The sequence below is a fragment of the Pezoporus flaviventris genome, unplaced genomic scaffold (assembly GCF_033815535.1).
Source record: "Pezoporus flaviventris isolate CSIRO_AGI_PZ_B2104156 unplaced genomic scaffold, CSIRO_AGI_Pfla_v1 ptg000073l, whole genome shotgun sequence".
Classification (NCBI taxonomy): Eukaryota; Metazoa; Chordata; class Aves; order Psittaciformes; family Psittacidae; genus Pezoporus; species Pezoporus flaviventris.
In genome coordinates this window covers 2,610,588-2,627,984 of record NW_026892621.1, presented here as the reverse complement: position 1 = coordinate 2,627,984, position 17,397 = coordinate 2,610,588, and the positions used below count along the sequence as shown (strand labels likewise).

The 17,397-nt window shown below is 38.7% G+C and overlaps 1 protein-coding gene across 9 annotated transcripts in view; it reads right to left on the bottom strand.

Moving 5' to 3' along the window:
- IARS1 (isoleucyl-tRNA synthetase 1) overlaps positions 1-17,397 on the bottom strand; it is a 231,906-nt gene that overhangs the window by 165,023 nt on the left and 49,486 nt on the right. For 8 of the 9 annotated variants that reach the window (XM_061472908.1, XM_061472913.1, XM_061472914.1 and 5 more), the window contains 5 exons: positions 11,758-11,884; positions 7,148-7,233; positions 6,649-6,843; positions 3,070-3,156; positions 2,307-2,390 (listed from right to left, as the gene is read on the bottom strand). In XM_061472908.1, the coding sequence (XP_061328892.1) occupies positions 2,307-2,390; positions 3,070-3,156; positions 6,649-6,843; positions 7,148-7,233; positions 11,758-11,884 (579 nt within the window). The remainder of the gene's footprint in view (positions 1-2,306; positions 2,391-3,069; positions 3,157-6,648; positions 6,844-7,147; positions 7,234-11,757; positions 11,885-17,397) is intronic. The other variant, XM_061472910.1, reaches the window with a different exon arrangement.

Below are 17,397 nucleotides of genomic sequence, written 5' to 3'. Positions count from 1 at the left end.
CAAGTCATAGGTCTCAGCAATATTGCAATATAACTGGTTTTGACAATTCATAGAATCACAGACTGGATTGGGTTGGAAGGGACCTTAAAAGTTATCTAGATACAATCTCCTGCTGTGGGCAGGGACACCTTCCACTAGACCAGGTAATTCTTAGAGATTTCACACAGGATTCCAAGTTTCATGACATCTGAAGCTGGGTTGTTAGATTTACTGTGCTGTTATTTCTTCTCTATGCTCTTTCCATTCAATTCCATATTCACTTAAATTCACTTAATTTACACCTATAATTTCTGCTATTTATGAAGCTACTCCTGAGAAGTTGTAGTTTAAAATACCAATAAATACATATATAGATATATACACACAAAGACACACTATACTGCAAAAGCTAAAGTAACTGCAAGGAAACAGTGCCAAGCAAAAAACCTCAGTAGTAGCTCTTTCTATAAACAGAACAGATCAAGTGCTTCAGTGAGTAAGCAGAGACAAGTGAATCGCAGAGCTCCTTCCATAAATGAACCTAGCCTGCAATGCTTTTTGCTCTCCATGTGGGTGTATGTATAAATAAATGTGACATTAAAGAGTGAGTACACAGGAAGAAAAATGAATTGGCTTTTAGAAATCAAAAGCCATGAATAATGGAAGTGTAACTTCCGGTGTTTGAGATTTTTTTGTTTGTTTTCCAAAAAAAAAAGGAAGATTTTTTCCAACAGAGACATCATCTGTGATTTAAAAAACTCCAATTTGAGCACCTCCAACCCTTTTGACCCATACTGTTGCATCTACCAATTCACTGATATTCTCCTAATACACCTTGATTATTTGTAAACAACAATCTTGATCAAATTTAAGAAATCCACCCAACTCTCCATTGTAAACATACATGAGAAGATGAATTACTAGGTCTTTAAAATACTAAAGCTTGAAATAATGAGTTTCACATCTATTTCTTTTCATTACCTAGAGCATCCAACCAACATCTTCCTGAAATAAACCAAAAACCATCATACACTAAGCTTTTATTCAGCCCAATCATTACCTTGCTAATTGTAACATACAATTCAATATGTGTGATAAAGTTTTCTTATATACAGCAAGAATTACAGGGTCCTTGAGAAATGTGCAAGTTATTAAAATGTCTTTATTGTACCTTTATCTCAAGGTATCACTGCATGCATGCAGTTAGTGCATCTAACAAAAATCTAGGAATAATTACATTTATATCATGAAATCATAAATTAGTTTTGACTTGGACAGGACCTTAAAATCATCCAGTTCCAACCCCACTTCCATGGGCAGGGATGTCTCACACTAGACCATGTCACCCAAGGCTCTGCTCAACCTGGCCCTGAACACTGCCAGGGATGGAGCATTTACCATTTCTTTGGGCAGCATGTTCCACTGCCTCACCACCCTCACAGTAAAGAATTTCTTCCTTAGATCTAATCTGAACTTCCCCTCTTTAAGTTTGAGCCCATTACCCCTTGCCCTATTCCTATATGTCCTACTGCTATATATGTTGTCCCTAATAAAGTCTCTCTCCGGCATCCTTGTAGGCTCCTTTCTGATATTGGAAGACTGCTGTGAGGTCTAAACCAGTTGGTATAATTTTAATTAAGCACTTGAACTGTGTTTAATCTCTGTTTGGCCAGGATGAGATATACAGATACATATGTATACACAATGCACACACGCACATACACACACACAACTTGCATATATACAACATATATACACACATTAAGCTGCTCCACTTCTGCTTTTCTGGTTTTACTACTATTAGGTACATATCATATCTTTTCACCAAATAAACACTTTCTTTTCAGGAAATTTATAACGAAAGCATCAAACAAACACTTCCGTGCATTATACACTAATCCTTTCCTAAAGTAGTGATTTAACAGCAAACTAATAGTATTGTGCTCAAAAGATGTTATACAAATTTTCAGTGGGTCAGCTCAGACTATTAGCTGCAATAGCAGAGAGTGCTGGCTTCAGTGGAAGTATTCTGTACCAAGTGGACACACACTTTCTGACAAAAGGCCTCCAAGTCAGCACAGCAGCTTTGGTTGTTACCAGCCTTGAGGGAGGTAAGACAAGGGTACAGAAAGTCCAAGAACTTAACTATTGCCAGTTCTTTTAAGTCATCCACTCTTTCAGCTACTTCGCTGCCATAGTGGTCTAAGTTTCAAATTTAACTTTCTTCCTACTACAAACTGTCAACACCACACAAGCCCTCCTGGTCCGAGCCTGCTATGAACAGAAATCCAACATATCAGATTGTATATTAATTAGGGGAAACCTACCTTAATGCATCAGCTCCATAACTATTTACAATACTCATTGGATCTGGGTAATTCTTCTTCCTTTTGCTCATTTTTTGGCCATCACTAGAAAAAAATCAGAATGTAGGCCTAAGTTCCCAGAATTCTTGTAATACATGGATAAGGAAAAAAGGGCCCTTCAAATCCAGCTTAATTTTTCTGTCTTATTTTGTTCTTGGTAGCACAGACACAATTAGATATTAGTACATCATTTCAATATGACTGTTGAGCCCCTGAGAACAACTGAAAACAAAACCAAAAAAACCCACAAAACAAGCCTAGAGGCTCCTAATTTACAAATCTCAGCAGGAAATGTGTCTTTCCTACCAAAGCTGAGGGAAGATGCACTTGTTTCGAATCAATCCCTTCAGCCAACTGGCAGAGCTTTATTTGAAAATAAACAGAATTAACTTATTTAAAATTGCATCTAAAACTACACTTATAATCCCCTTTACTCTGCATAACAGATACGTTATTTCCTAGTCTTTCCTATTTTGAATTATTACTCATTTTCTCTCTCTCTAGGAAGGACTAATCCTGCTAGAAAGAACCTAGGGTAGCAGGCAGCTGGGATGTGTAAGGCACCTGAGATCCTGAGGTTTATCTCCTGGAACACCAATATCTCCCTGACAAGTCTTAACAGCTCCAAAGCCCATTTCAGATTAAATTTACAATTTGTAGGGACTTATCTGAAATATTTGTTAACCAAAAATCTGTTAGGGAAAGAAGTGACTGACATACCAACCTGGCAAGAACAAGGCCATTCACAATTACATTCTTGAAAGGAGGCCTTCCAAAAAGAGCAGTGGACAGCACCAGCAAGGTGTAGAACCTGAAACAAGAGACAACATAAATGTCACTTTCTAAAAACACCAAGCTAATGTCTGCATGCCTTTCATTACAACAGAAAATTTTCATTATGTTGTTTTACGATAGCAAAGTTAAAATTTAAGTATGTCAAACATTTACACTGCAAAGGCTCAGAAGAGGAGCTTATTGTAGGTAGACATTTTTTCTCTTTGTAGCATATTGCGCTATTTGCTCAGTCGTCATCTATTAGTTCAAGGCAGCTGAAAAATTGTAGCAGTAGACATTAGGAAGGTTGTGAACACAAAAAAAAAAAATGTAGCTTTTTCCCTTCCAATACAGAAAATAAGAACTCTGTCCCTGAACAAGCTCCCTATCTGCTCACTGTAATCCTCTGAACTCAGGATCCATCCAAAACAAAACATGGCAGACAGGACCGGCACACTCTGTACACGTCTGTGTGTCTGTTAATGTGTTAATTCCTCAGTCGAGCAGACTGAAGAAGTTTTACTTCCAGGAGCATAAAACCAAGTTAGCAAAAGTGAGCAGAGCCTCCTTCCTTTCACACAAATTAAATCAGCCACCACTAGAAAACAGGAGAATGCAGGCATTCCCCGCAGCAACAGCCAGTAGGGGTTTCCCCCCACATCAAGTGTGTTTACAGTAACACCGTAAACTGCCTAGGACTCGTTAAGAAACCAGGGTCGGAGCAAGCACAGGAACCAACCTATGATTCAGTATGTCAATAATGATTGTACCTGAGAAACTAAGCGGAGGTGCAAGAGGATGTAATAATTTCATACTCAGGAGGTGGAACCTTCACCAAAGGAGCTATCTATCAGCTTCTGCAACTGCACTGCTAGTAATTACTTTTGAGAAAATAACTGGAGGGTGGGCCACAGCTTTCCTGGTTAAAAATTAATATTACACTGACAATTGCTTAGCAACCTTAAAAGAGCAGATGATATAGAAAAGCTAACTGATTTAGAATAAGGCACAGGAGGTTATGCCTCAGAACTATGCATTTGCATGAAGATCTAGTGCAGAAACACTTGGGGAGGAGAGAATTCCATCTGTATTCTCCAAAGTTGTTTTTATCAAAAAGCTGCCTATAATTGCAATAGCATTATTCTGACACTTGAAGGTCCAAAGCTCTGTAAAGGCTGCAATGTCCATTACTGCATTTATTAAGTGGCTTATGTGACAACTCTGATGCTCTACCTCTAACAGGCTTTTAACCCTCAATCACCTCAATGCACACTGCAGGATGCAAATTCTCTTTATTCAACTTCATTCAATTAATTAATTTCATGAATTTTGACCGACACTCCTTCACCAGCAGACAAGCACATGCACTGAAGATCCCCATCTCTATTTTTAATCTTCTTAAGAAACCCCCTGAACACAAACATCTGAGCATTTACTCACCTCAAGCCTGCAAGACTAACAGTTTGTTACAAACACAGCAGTACTTCTTTAGTATTTAGTTGAAAATACCTCACTGACAAACTCCCATCACTTCCTGCAAACCGGGTGCAAATTCTCTTACTAGAGGCAGGTGCAATCACAATTAAAAAGAGACAAGTAGAACCAGCTAGAAGAGATTTCAATAGTGTTTGCATTGGGAAAATTGTACAGACCGACGACTGGCACTGAAAATAACACATCCAAGAACTGTTCACAAATTTAGTATTATTGGCCTTATCAAACCTGATGAGCCTCAGCAATGAGGTACTTTAGTTGATGACATTTACAAGACTCTTAGAGATCCTGCAAAGGTTTACACACAATTTTTACAACTCTTCTCATTCTTTCTCAGATTATCCTTTTAAAAAATTCACCTCAGTCACTCTTAATATTTTAAAGGAATATCTTTGCACCTTATTTTTTAAATATCTTGTCCACATATACATACGTTTCTGACAACTTCCTCAACATCTCTGCTGCTTCACAATTCACCAAATCTGTCTGCTTCTAGTCATGTCCTTGAGATACATATATATATATATCTATATACACACATATATATGTATGCTAGATATGTCAGCCAAAACAATAGTAAAAAAAAACCCTAACTCCACAAAGACACGTAACTCAACACCACACTGAAAAGCACCATGACTAATAAAGTGTGATATAAACAAACCTTTCTATGATTCTACATAAAATTGTGGAGAGCACAAACAGATGGGCTAGCAAAGACTACTTCTGGGGGGTGAAAAAAAAAAAAAAACAAAACAAAAATGAGAAAAAAAAGTACATGCAAGAAGCCATTTTTAACGAAGTTCATGAGATTATGCTAATGCTGAGCTATGTGCAGTACTGCTCTGAGGACCCACTGCAAACATCTTGCATAGCACTAATGAGGTATGGTGCAGCTATATTCTGACAAGTATTTAATATGCCACAAGGAGTCCATGTTTCACTGAGTGAGACTTCAGTGGTGCCTCCTTAACTGCCAAACTCAGAAATATAACTTTGTTTGGAAGATCAAGACAATTTTTCCGCATCAAAAGAAATGGGTTGTAAAGTGAAGACACCTTTAACTTGATTCTTGAAACTTATTTTTCATGCAGCATCATGCCTCAAGTTTTCCTTGCTCAAGCCCCCTGGCTTTGAGAGTACATAATAAACCTCCTCAACCTCATCAGCATGCAAAAGCCCACCTCCTACTGCTGTCTTTGAGTGGCCGACTGGTTTGTTGGAGGAGGAGTGGGCAAATGGAGGTCACAATGGTGTGGGTTAGAAAGGACCTTAAGATCAACCCTCCTGCCATGGGCAGGGACACCATACATGTCACCCATGTCACCCAAGACTTCATCCAACCTGGCCTTGAACACTGCCAGGGTTGGAGCATTCACAACTTCTTTGGGCTACCCATTCCAGTGCCTCACCACCCTCACAGTAAAGAACTTCTTCCTTATATCTATTCTAAACTTGCCCTGCTCAAGTTTTAACTCATTACCCCTTGTCCTATCACTACAGTCCCTAGTGAAGATTCTGCCAGGCACAGAGGTAAGACTGACTGGTGTGTAGTTCCCTGTGTCTTCCATTTTCCCCTACTTGAACATGGGGGTTATATTTCCCTTTTTCTGGTCATCAGGAACTTGGCTTGCGCACATTCAGATTTGTAAGAGGATATCGAACTTGATCTTCCTCTGCAGTGGGCTTAAGGTCTTCATTCTCACAATCCCTGCATATTAGTTTATTTAACTAATAACTCAAGTTACTGGAAAGAGTTCTACCTGTATATAGTCAAATGTACTACTCAAGAAAAAAAAAACAAAAATTCATCTTAAAAACCTGTCGGCTTTCACAGCCAACAACCGGCCTCAAACTTCAAAAATAGAATAAACACGAATTCCAAAACTTTGTCACCAAGCCTTAGAATACCTTGCATTTTACCGAGGGAAAAAAAACCAAATCATACATTTCCCTACACAACATTAAAGGCTCAACCAGATGTAATAGCGTTGGACACAGGGCAATAACATATAATATAGTGGCAGAAAATTACCATCCTCGGGTTTGGTCAATGCCTTCAGCAATGAAGTCAGCAGGGAAAGCATCTTCAAGTTCTTTTTTGTTTTCAAATGGATAATGGACTTGTGCATAAGGCATGCTTCCGCTCTCAAACCAGCAATCAAAAACTTCAGGGACCCGGTGCAGTAAGCCCTTGCCACAGTGTGATGGGATTGTTAGGTGATCAATACTATGTGAAAGAAAAAGATTGACAAATTCTAAACAATAACAAGAATTAGCACAAAAAGTTAACATAATACTTTTAATGATTATTCTAAAAGGTCAGCATTTACTTTGACAATTTTTATTTTAGAGGGTTTTTTAATTTTTATATTAACAGTGTTCAAGACAGAAGAAAGGAAAATTGAGGCATGTTAATCACAAGTCTTCTTACTACTTCTGTTTTCTTTATATCTGTTTCCCAGGGTTAGGAAAAAAAAGACAATCTCTGTTCAGCTATTTTATATAACTAATTAAAAGTCTCCAAGACCAACCTTTCTCGATGGAGGTCAGTGACTTTCACACCAGACAGCTCTTCCAACTCTGCCACTGAACCAATACAAACTACCTGTAAGAAACACTCCAGAAATTTAAAGTTATTTCCACACAGTATCAATTTTTTCTTTTTTTTTTTAACGTTAAGACAGGAGACATGTAAGTCAGTCAGTATCTTCTGATGATACAGCTGAAAAGCAACAAGAATTTTGTACAAGGTCCCCTTCTTCAATCTAACCAAGCACTAATTGATGCTAGAGACCACTGCCCTGATTTAATATAATTCATGTCAGAATAACTGGAGACTTCGAAGAACAAGCATGCTGTCAGATATCAAAAACGGTGGGGATTTTTTTCCCCAAACACTATCACCTCTGAAAATCCAATAATCCTGACTTCTATACAGATAGGAGTTTCAGATCCCAGGTTCCTCTTCTGAAGGTATGGTAAGCAAAGCAGCTAAATTGCTCATAATTGAGTGTAAGTGTTCCATCCCAGGTACACTAAACTGCTTGTATCAGTGGCATCTTATTTAAAGTGAAAAGCAGCATCACAGCTAACAAAGGGGTTATTAAAAAAGGTACAGACTTTTCTGGGGTCTATTGCATCAATGAAAATATCACACTATCTAAAAAAAAAAAAAGGCAAAAGGTTTCAGTAACAGATTTGCATTGATACCATGAAATGTTGATGAAACAAATTACCCTGACAAACTGCATGTAGGAGAGGAAAACAAAAACAAGGCTATCTTGGCTTTATGTTTTAATGAGTTTAAGCCTCCCAGAGCTCTTTGGCCCTCTCTTAACTGACAGGATTCATGAGCCACAAGCTGCAGTCCCTGTCTGGATTTTGGAGAGCCTGTCCTACATGCTATTGGTCTCAATCCATGGCAAAAAAAAAAAAAAAAAATTTTTTTTGACAGATCTGACAGGGAAGGAGTTAAATGTACCAACATAAAGAAGCTGTAAGCAGGCTAGACATTTTTCATATAAGATAACTTTCTAAGTTGCTCTTGGGATACAGTAAGTCAGAGTACTGCTCAATTCTTACAGCTAGTCTTAAATAAATGCATATATATACAGACACAAAAATTGTGACTAACAAAAAGGTTTTGGTGTATTTAATTCCAAAAACTTGTAATGAATACAGACAAGATAGAAACTCTGTCCGATCTGTTTTTTAAGCTATGATTTTCCTAGTCTGATTCAACTGCTGACCTGCATTACTAATCATCATCTTTTTTTTTAATGAAGTAGTTTTGAAATGTATTTTTCCCTTATGTATTTGTCTTATTTTTCTTTAAGAATTGAAGCATCACAGTCATTACAATAATCAAGTACAAGTCTGCAGTTTACACAGCAACCTACACCAGGGGACTGACCCCAGTTAAAAACATGCCTTTATCAACAAACTATTTTTAACACAGATCTGTTCTTTATTCACTGTGTTGGCCCCATAACAACTGAGCAGGCAGCAGGTACTTAGTCCATCACTGCTGGTAGAAGGTTTTAATAGCAGCATGGGTAAAAAATAGCCTTGGATACACCGATTACTTCATCTGAACTAACCTTAATATTTGAGCATACTTTCACACTGTGCTCTGGGTTAAAACCTGCCCATTAGTTGCTGCTTTTTGAATCAAGCATTATAATACTTAAGTAAAATTCTCAATACTGGATGCATCTGCAGAACTGCACCCAGCAGAACATATTCATAGGAATAACCCCAAGTTCACATGAAGAATCCAGCAATCACCAGAGGAACACAGATACCACCATACTGAGTAAGATTGTCGTTGTCCAAGTCAGAAGGATGGAGCTACTCTGCCTTAAGGGTAGCTCATTAGATACTTGAAGGCAAGAGAACAATACAGTGAGTAGCTGTTAATTATCTCCAATCCCTCATTAGGCCACACCCACTCGTTTCTGCAAAGAACAAACAGGTTTATGTCCTCAAAGCTGTTGCTTTGGATACATTTTTTTCAACACCAATGTCTCCTTCAGTAGCCTGGCCTCTTTCCTTACAAGTCCCTTGCTCCCCCTCCATTTTATTTTTCAGCCACATCAACTACATAGCTAGCTATATCAACATTTAATAGCAGACAGCAAACACTGAGATAAATAGGCTGGGACTGGGGGCTGTTCAACTCTGTTTCAGCATCACTGAGACCTAATGCGAGATCAGATGTCAAGGTTAAATACTTCTAACAAAATGAACATTAGCATTACATCTGGGATTATACATGTAAACAAAAAGAATAAAGCCACCCAGCAGCATTTGTAGACCTCAGTGTTCCTGTGACATAGCTCTGCAGTCCCTATTAAATAAAAATATTCACTTTTATTAGTTTGTCATTTCAACGCTGTTTAGTACCTATAATCAAAGAATAAGCAGTGTTCATATAAAGCAAGAAGTCCATGTAGTGTATCAGTGTATCAGCAAGACATTCTAGGATCTTTAGAAAGCATCTTCTGAATAGAAATTAGAATTAATGACTGAGAAGGTCAGCTAGAAATGGCATTCTTAACACAACCTCAAAGACCAGAAACTGACCTAAGGAAGGTCGCTCACCCTTCTAGCACAGCTAGAGACCTCTTCTTCCAAACCTGTTGTGAAAGACCAAGGGCACCAGAACTGGTGGAGGGTTAACAGTTTACTTAAGTGACAAGCAATGAAAGGGAGACTTTCTGTAACATCACTGAATATTTCACACTATAATTTGTATGCAAGTCCTATAAAATTAGCCTACGTCCACTTTACCAATTTGGGTGCTACATTAAAAAAAAGTTATTATCTTAAATGTGTTCCTCCACTGAGGAAATCATTTGTATTGGAGAGGTTAATATGATAAACTGACTGTAAAAATGTGGTAATAAACACAAGCTTTGAAATTTAACTTCCATGATGTATCTCTACCCGATAACTATGCTAAAAGAAAACTAAAATAAAAGATAAAAGTGGGAAACCAGATATAGATTTGTAATAAAATTCACTTTAATACCAATTAATTCATCTTCCTGTGTATTAAGTAAGGAACCGTTATTACTTCTCTAGGATTTAATATGCATAGCATAATTGCATGCGACAGTGTTCTTTTGAGAACAAGACATGAAGAGGCTCTGCATGGCACTAGTCTGCAGTAAAACTGAAGTCAGGAAATTCTGAGTGACTATTATTTCTGTATGAGAGCAGATATCACTTAAGCCTTATGCTCCACATCAGTTCTAATGGCATTTAGTTTTCAAGTTATATCCCACGTGCATAGAAACCCTAGATTGAAATATAGCATTCAGAAGCCACACTTGACTACTGAAGCATGACAATCAGACTCTGGACTAAGAAGAAATGTCTAAATCTATGGACAAATGTAACAGGCTTGTTAGTATTTCTGTCATTATTCAGAACACCAAGCCCTGAGGAAGGAAAGGTCTATCTTCCAAGCTAGACATCATATAGTTATTAAAAAAAATAAAAAAAAATCAAACCTAAAAACCCAAACAAATCTGTACATACAGGAATACAGACATACGGAGAATGGACAGAAAATGAAACATTATTAGAGGCAAGGAGTGGGAGTCATGTAACCCTTACACAATCTTTCTCAGCTGTAGAATGAAGCCTTGAAATACTTCAGCACAAAACTGAAAGCCTTTTCTCTGTCTAAAAATACTGTTATACCAAAAAAAGGGACTTAAATTAACATTATTAAAAATTTTGGGATATAAACTGTCAGCCTTCAATCTAAACTTTAACTGTTATATGAGAGACAGAAAGACTTGGTCTGCTAGTAATTTACAAACACACAGCATAAACAGAACTCAAATGCCAAGGCTTTCTTAGATACTTAAATCGTAATTGCAATGAGCATCTCCCTCCCGCTCCCAATATCTCCCGCCTATCCACAAGATTTGCAATAAAGAGGAAATAAAAAATGCTTTATGGTGCACTTCTATGCAACAGTGGAGCTTAAGGCAGTAAAATACTTTTCAAGAAGACATTTTCCTAGTTGAGGTCATCCACACCTAGAACATAAAAATTTTCTCATCACATAAGATAAAAAAAAATAAAGGCTTGGGATGCTTCAGAAACAGTTTTAAACCTTAGTGGTTTGACTTCAAAGAGGGCAAACATCAACACTGTGTAAAGTGTTTGTTCACTCATGCAGTTATCTTTATGCTACCAAGTACAGGGTACCATACAATTCCAAAACCCTCATTTCCAGCATTCCCATCATATACTTCCATTATTCCACTAAATTCAAATTTTTACATTCTGCTGTAAATTTGTAGTGAACTTGCTTTTACTCTTTCAGAGTTCCATTAATTTACCATCACTGTAAATTCTTCTGGCAAAGATTATATTAATGCTAAGATAAAACCCAAGAAAAACTGCTTGAAGTTTTCAGGGAAAAGCAAAGGAAACATGTATGATCACACAAATGCATGTATACATATGCCTATATCTATCACCTACTACAGATAAATATGCACTGTTGAGATATATTAATAGGACTTCAGACTGCAGCAGCTGATAATGTAACAGCGTCAAAATAAGCAAACAGCATACACAGATAAGCTTTTCTGTCAACTGGAAGCTTTTGGTTTCTTACCTCCTCAAGATCATCACTGACCCACAGAGGGATGGGTGTTCCCCAGTACCGGTTCCTAGATATAGCCCAATCTCGTGCATCTTTAAGCCAGTTCCCGAAACGCTTCTCCCTCACAAAATCTGGAACCCTGTTCCGAAAGTAAGAGAAGTATTCTTTTATCATTGCATTTCACTTAAGAGAAAGCTAGTAAGAACGGTTATTTTGATTTCATCCATAAGGCAAGTTAATTTCTGCATACTGCATGAATCAGAGCACATTCTATTACAGCACTGGCTGCTGCAAGGCCTATAGGCTTGCTGCCAGAAAACGAAACACCATTTCTCCTGCCTTTCTTGCTTTCTTTTATATTCAGGAAAATTGTAGAAATTAAAATTACCATCTTAATTTTACTCCCTTATGATATTTTTCAAATTCCTAAAGGGGCTTGTCCTGGGTTTAGCAGTAGCAGTCATTTTTCTCCTTCTTAGTAGCTGGTGCAGTGTAGTGTTTTTGACTTTCAGCCTGGGAACGGTGATGATAACACTGATGTTTTCAATTACTGCTCAAATGTTTACTCTGACCAAGGACTTTCTGAGCCTCATCCTCTGCCAGGGAGGAGGGGAAGCCGGGAGGAAGCAAAGACAGGACACCTGCCCCAAACTGACCAAAGAGGTAATCCACACCACAGCACATCATGCCCACTGTATAAACTGGGAGCAGTTACCCGGAAGGGCTAGATCACTGTTCGGTCAGGCTGGGTATCGGTCAGAGGGTGGTGAGCAGTTGTATTCTCTTCCCTTGCTATTTCCTTTATCATTATTATTGGTGGCAGCAGCAGTGATTTGTGTTATACCTTAAGTTACTGGACTGTTCTTATCTCAACCTGTGGGAGTTACATTCTTTCCATTCTCCTCTCCATCCCTCCGGGAGTGGGGGAAGGAAAGGGGGGGAGTGAGAGAGCAACTCCGTGATTTACAGCTGAGCTTAAAACACAACAGGGCTGACAAGAAATCTGGAGAGGGACTTCTTACATGGGCCTGTAGGGACAGGACAAGGGGGAAGGCTTTAACCTGACAGAGGGGATATTAAGATATTAGGAAGAAGGTCTTTCATGTGAGGGTAGCAAGATACTGGCACAGGGTGCCCAGAGAAGCTGTGGCTTGCCCAGAGAAGCCCTGGCAGCGTTCAAGGCCAGGCTGGATGCAGCTTGGAGCAACCTCGTCTAGTGGAAGGTATCCCTGCCTGCAGCAGGAGTTGGAACTGGATGAGCTTTAAGGTCCCTTCCAACCCAAACCATTCTAGGATTCTGTGAAATATGTGCAACATGCAGTAAATTCATTGAGGGTGCAACAGTGGCCACAAGTCCTCAGGACAGTCCACCACTAGAGGACTATGGCTAATGGTGGATAACAGTACTACTGCTCTATTTTACATACAGAAAAAAATGCCAGTTACTGATTTGGATGCTGAATGAAATTACAAAGTTTCAAAAGGAATAAAGGCACTAAAAGGCACCTTGCATTACGCATGAAGATCCAGGTATCTGCACGTTACTTTTAGACTTTGAGAATAAAGACATCTCAGGTTGATGTATCCTACCAAAAAAAAAAAGACAAAAACAAAACCAACCAACAAAAAAAGCCCCACAACTATTTTCACGCTATTTATCATCTACACTTTAAATTCTCCATTAAAAACCAACACACACATATCCCTGAATATAAAACCCTATCAATGCTTGCTAAATACTTATTTTGAGCACTAATTGGCTCTGAGGGATGTTAAAGACAAATTTTCATCATATGGAAATGCCTTGGAGCTCAGAGAATCTCATGATCCCTGGGTATGCTAAATGGCCTGATGGTTTGATCAGGAGCCAATTGCTTTCTTTTATGATGTATACAATTAACTATTTATACAATGATTATATAGCACATAAGGAAAAGCAATGGGCTTTGAGATCAACAATACATTCCCTTCGTGCCTAAAGAAGCACATAAGACCAACCTCAAATGAAAGAATAACCCTAAGACAGTGATATTCAGGCACAGAAGCTGTGAATAAACAAACAATAATACAAGTAACTCTAAGCAAACCATGGCAAGTCTTCCTGTTGTTGTTTTCTCTCAGTGTAACTAGAAGGGCCTTTCCCAAAGTTTGAGCTGGATTTAGAGACACAGATTCTAAAGGAGGAGCAGCCAAACTACAGAACACATATGGTCTCTTCCTCCTTTTGTTCTGGAAGCTCTTTGTGTCTATCAAATTTTTCTGAAGAAGAATGATTTTTAATCAGAGATCAGCCCCAAGAGTAAAAAAGATGAAAGAATCCTTTAGAGGAAAGGGAATGGATTCACATGACACTCAAGGGTAGGACTTGGTCCAGCAGCAAGAGATTTACAATGTAAGAGTGAGCATTCCTAAAAAAATCTACTGATGGAAATGAAAGCTACTGTCTTTTACAAGTTTCACCCATGATGATGCCATGTGGAGATCCAAGGGCTTCTTGATTCCAGTATTGCCTCAGGTGGATAAAAACTACTGTTAAAAGACTCACTAAGTATCACCCTGAAGTTCCATAGGCTCACTAGTTAGTCTGTATTTACTTTCAGCTGCAAAGTTATCTTCTGTAACATGTCTTCAACAAAAATGTGATATAAAAAAAGATTTTAAACAAACTTGGTGACTAACATTTCACATGACATCTGTATCCCTGAAGTTTAAAAACATATACAAGCTTTCACAAGTTGTTTTAGAGTGGGACTCGTGACTGGTAACTTTTTGTGATGACCTTAAGACACCCCCTCTCCAAACACAAGTGGAAATTGTACAAAGATCCTTAGCATTTGCCTAGCATCCCACTAATGTGGAAAACATCTCTTTACATCACCCCTAAACTAGTTTCCATTTTTCAGAAGTTGTTAGACCCTGATTAGCTGAAATTATGAGTCCTATTTAACATAGCTAGAGGCTGAAACAATCCCCTGGTGACATTAAAACGCTAAGAGTTTCAACTCTACCTCCTCAAAACATGCATGAAAAATTAATTTTTATACCCAAAGTGGACATTAACCACAAAAACGTATGCAGTGTGATTGGTCTCTCTCAGCTATGAAAGCATATAATTTACGTCTTCTGGTAGAACTGTCTGATCCTGCTGCCAGTTTTTACTAGAACGTAAAACACAAACCACTTGATCTACTACAAACCACATTTGCAACAATGGTTTATGGCTCTTTAGAAGTACAATACAAAGAACACTGACACAGCCATCAAATAAAATAAAAAGAGCCTGTATCTCAGGCACATTTTGAGACCATCACTCAAAGAAACTCTTATTTAGAACAACTGGTTCTTACCGCTGCACAGATGCTGCCCACACACCAAACAGCAGATACAGGCTCCAACTGGGGGGAATAAACTAGAGGAGCTATCTGCAGCAGAGAACAGCCTTGCCACTCACATGGCTCTTTAAGGCTGAAGCCCATTTATTTATTCTCACTAGATACAGCTACAGGTATCTCTGTCTGACACTTCTATAAGGAAACAGAAAGAAAAAGAAAAAATAAAAATCAGAGGCACCTTCTATTTCAATATTTCACTGGGCTGGGAAGACAGAACAAAGTATTCTCAACCATGTTGTTACTAACACCTGATCATTACGTTACACCAAATCCAGGTTAGTGTTTCTATAGTTTTTTTTTCATTTCCTTTAATCCTCCTCTCTGATATATTCTCAGTATACTTCTCTTGTTAAATTTTCAGAAAGGTAACATCCTATCACAGGTATGTATTATTAGTTAAGAAAGTACTCTTCCATCTACACAAAGCAATGAAGGTCTGTTCGTTTTACACAACTAAGGAGAGTGAGGGGCAGCCAGAACAATGCCATCCCCCAGTGATATTCTGCTTCCTTTTCTCCTATCCAGTGGAAACCTGGCCTCACCCTGAAACTAGCTATACCGTGTTTAATCCTATCAGCTCACAGCCTTCCTCATAATTCCCAGTTAAATCTTCCATCTGTATTCCCAGGTACACTGCAGAGAACTGTGACATCAAACACTGTGATAAAACAGTGAATCATTACTGCCACTGGTCCTTAGCTTTCAGGACATTTGGGGCTGTGTTAAAAAAACCTGCTTGCCTAAACCCAAGAGCTGACAGTCCCCTGAAAGTTAATGGTTGCACAGTTTGCCACACACTGACCTCTCTGCATGACAGAAGGCTTCCGGGAGACATCAGAGCAGACTTCCAATACCTAAAGGGGCTGACAAGAACTCTGGAGAGGGACTTCTTACAAGGGCCTGTATGGACAGGACAAGGGGAATGGCTTTAACCCGACAGAGGAGAGGTTTAGATTAGATCTTAGGAAGAAGTTCTTCCATGTGAGGTACTGAGGTACTGGCACAGGGTGCCCAGAGAAGCTGTGGCTGGCCCATCCCTGGCAGTGTTCAAGGCCAGGTTGGGTGGGGCTTGGAGCAACCAAGTCTAGCAGAAGGTGTCCTGCCCATGACAGGGGGTTCGAAGTGGAGAAGCTTTAAGGTTCCTTCCAACCCAAACCAGTCTGGGGTTTCATGATATTTAGAAGCTTTAAAAACAGTAAGAAAAAGACGGAACCGAAAGGCCACCCACATAAACAGTCATATTTTACAACAAAGATATATGAAAAGTAGCCCTTTCCCATATGCCAATACACGTGCTTTTCCTGTCTAATCAGGTATCTATCACAAACCCCCTTCAGGTTGAAAGGGCAGGTTTCAGTATATTCAGTACATTCATACCACTGCATTCGCAGCTGGGTATGACAAGCAAGGTGATGAGTGCTACAGCCCATATAGAGCAGTCTACTGCTAATGGCACTGCACAAATGCAGAACTCGGAAAAGTTCAAGTTCCAGCACTAAGCAGTTCCACAAGACTGCAAGTGAAACCCAAAGCAGCAACTTCCCTCCTAACGCAATCCTGCTGCAGCTCCTAAAACTGTTAGAAACGGGTATTTTATTTCCCAACTGGCCTAGAATTTGTGTTGGTTTCTAACTTCACATTTCTCTGCAAAATGACACAGATAAGATTTCATACTTCTTTCTCAAACACTTAGCAAGGTTAAGGAGCCTGCTGTCTCAGCAGGTCATGAAGCTCTTGATTCATGCATGCAGAATAAGGTGGGTGACAGCGACTTCTACTTTCTTGGCACCCAGGATAGTGCACTAAATAAACGTTAGGATGCAGACATTTCAGCAGTTGAAAAGTTGAAATTCAGGGAATTGAACTTCACAACACAAAGGAATACATAATGATTTGTTGAATCATGAATTAGATTTTGAATGAAACTACATCAGTCTCAATGATTTGAATGTTGATTTCTGCCTTACTCTCCCCAACATCAAAACCTTGTTATAACAAGGTTAGAGATTATGAAAATCATTAATTTGCTCCAGATTTGTATGTCCTTTTTTGACTGTTTCTTCCTATTTTTTTAAGCAGATTTGGGGCTTCACTAAATTCATGCATTGCTAAGTCCTCTGCACAGAGAACTCCCACATCCTTTCTTAGTAGCTACTCATTTTCTTAGTGTCTAAAATAAAAATGCCATTTACCAAGCAAAAAAAAAAACCCATGAAGAGCAAATCCAATCCTTTAACAACACTTATTTGCTTATTACAAC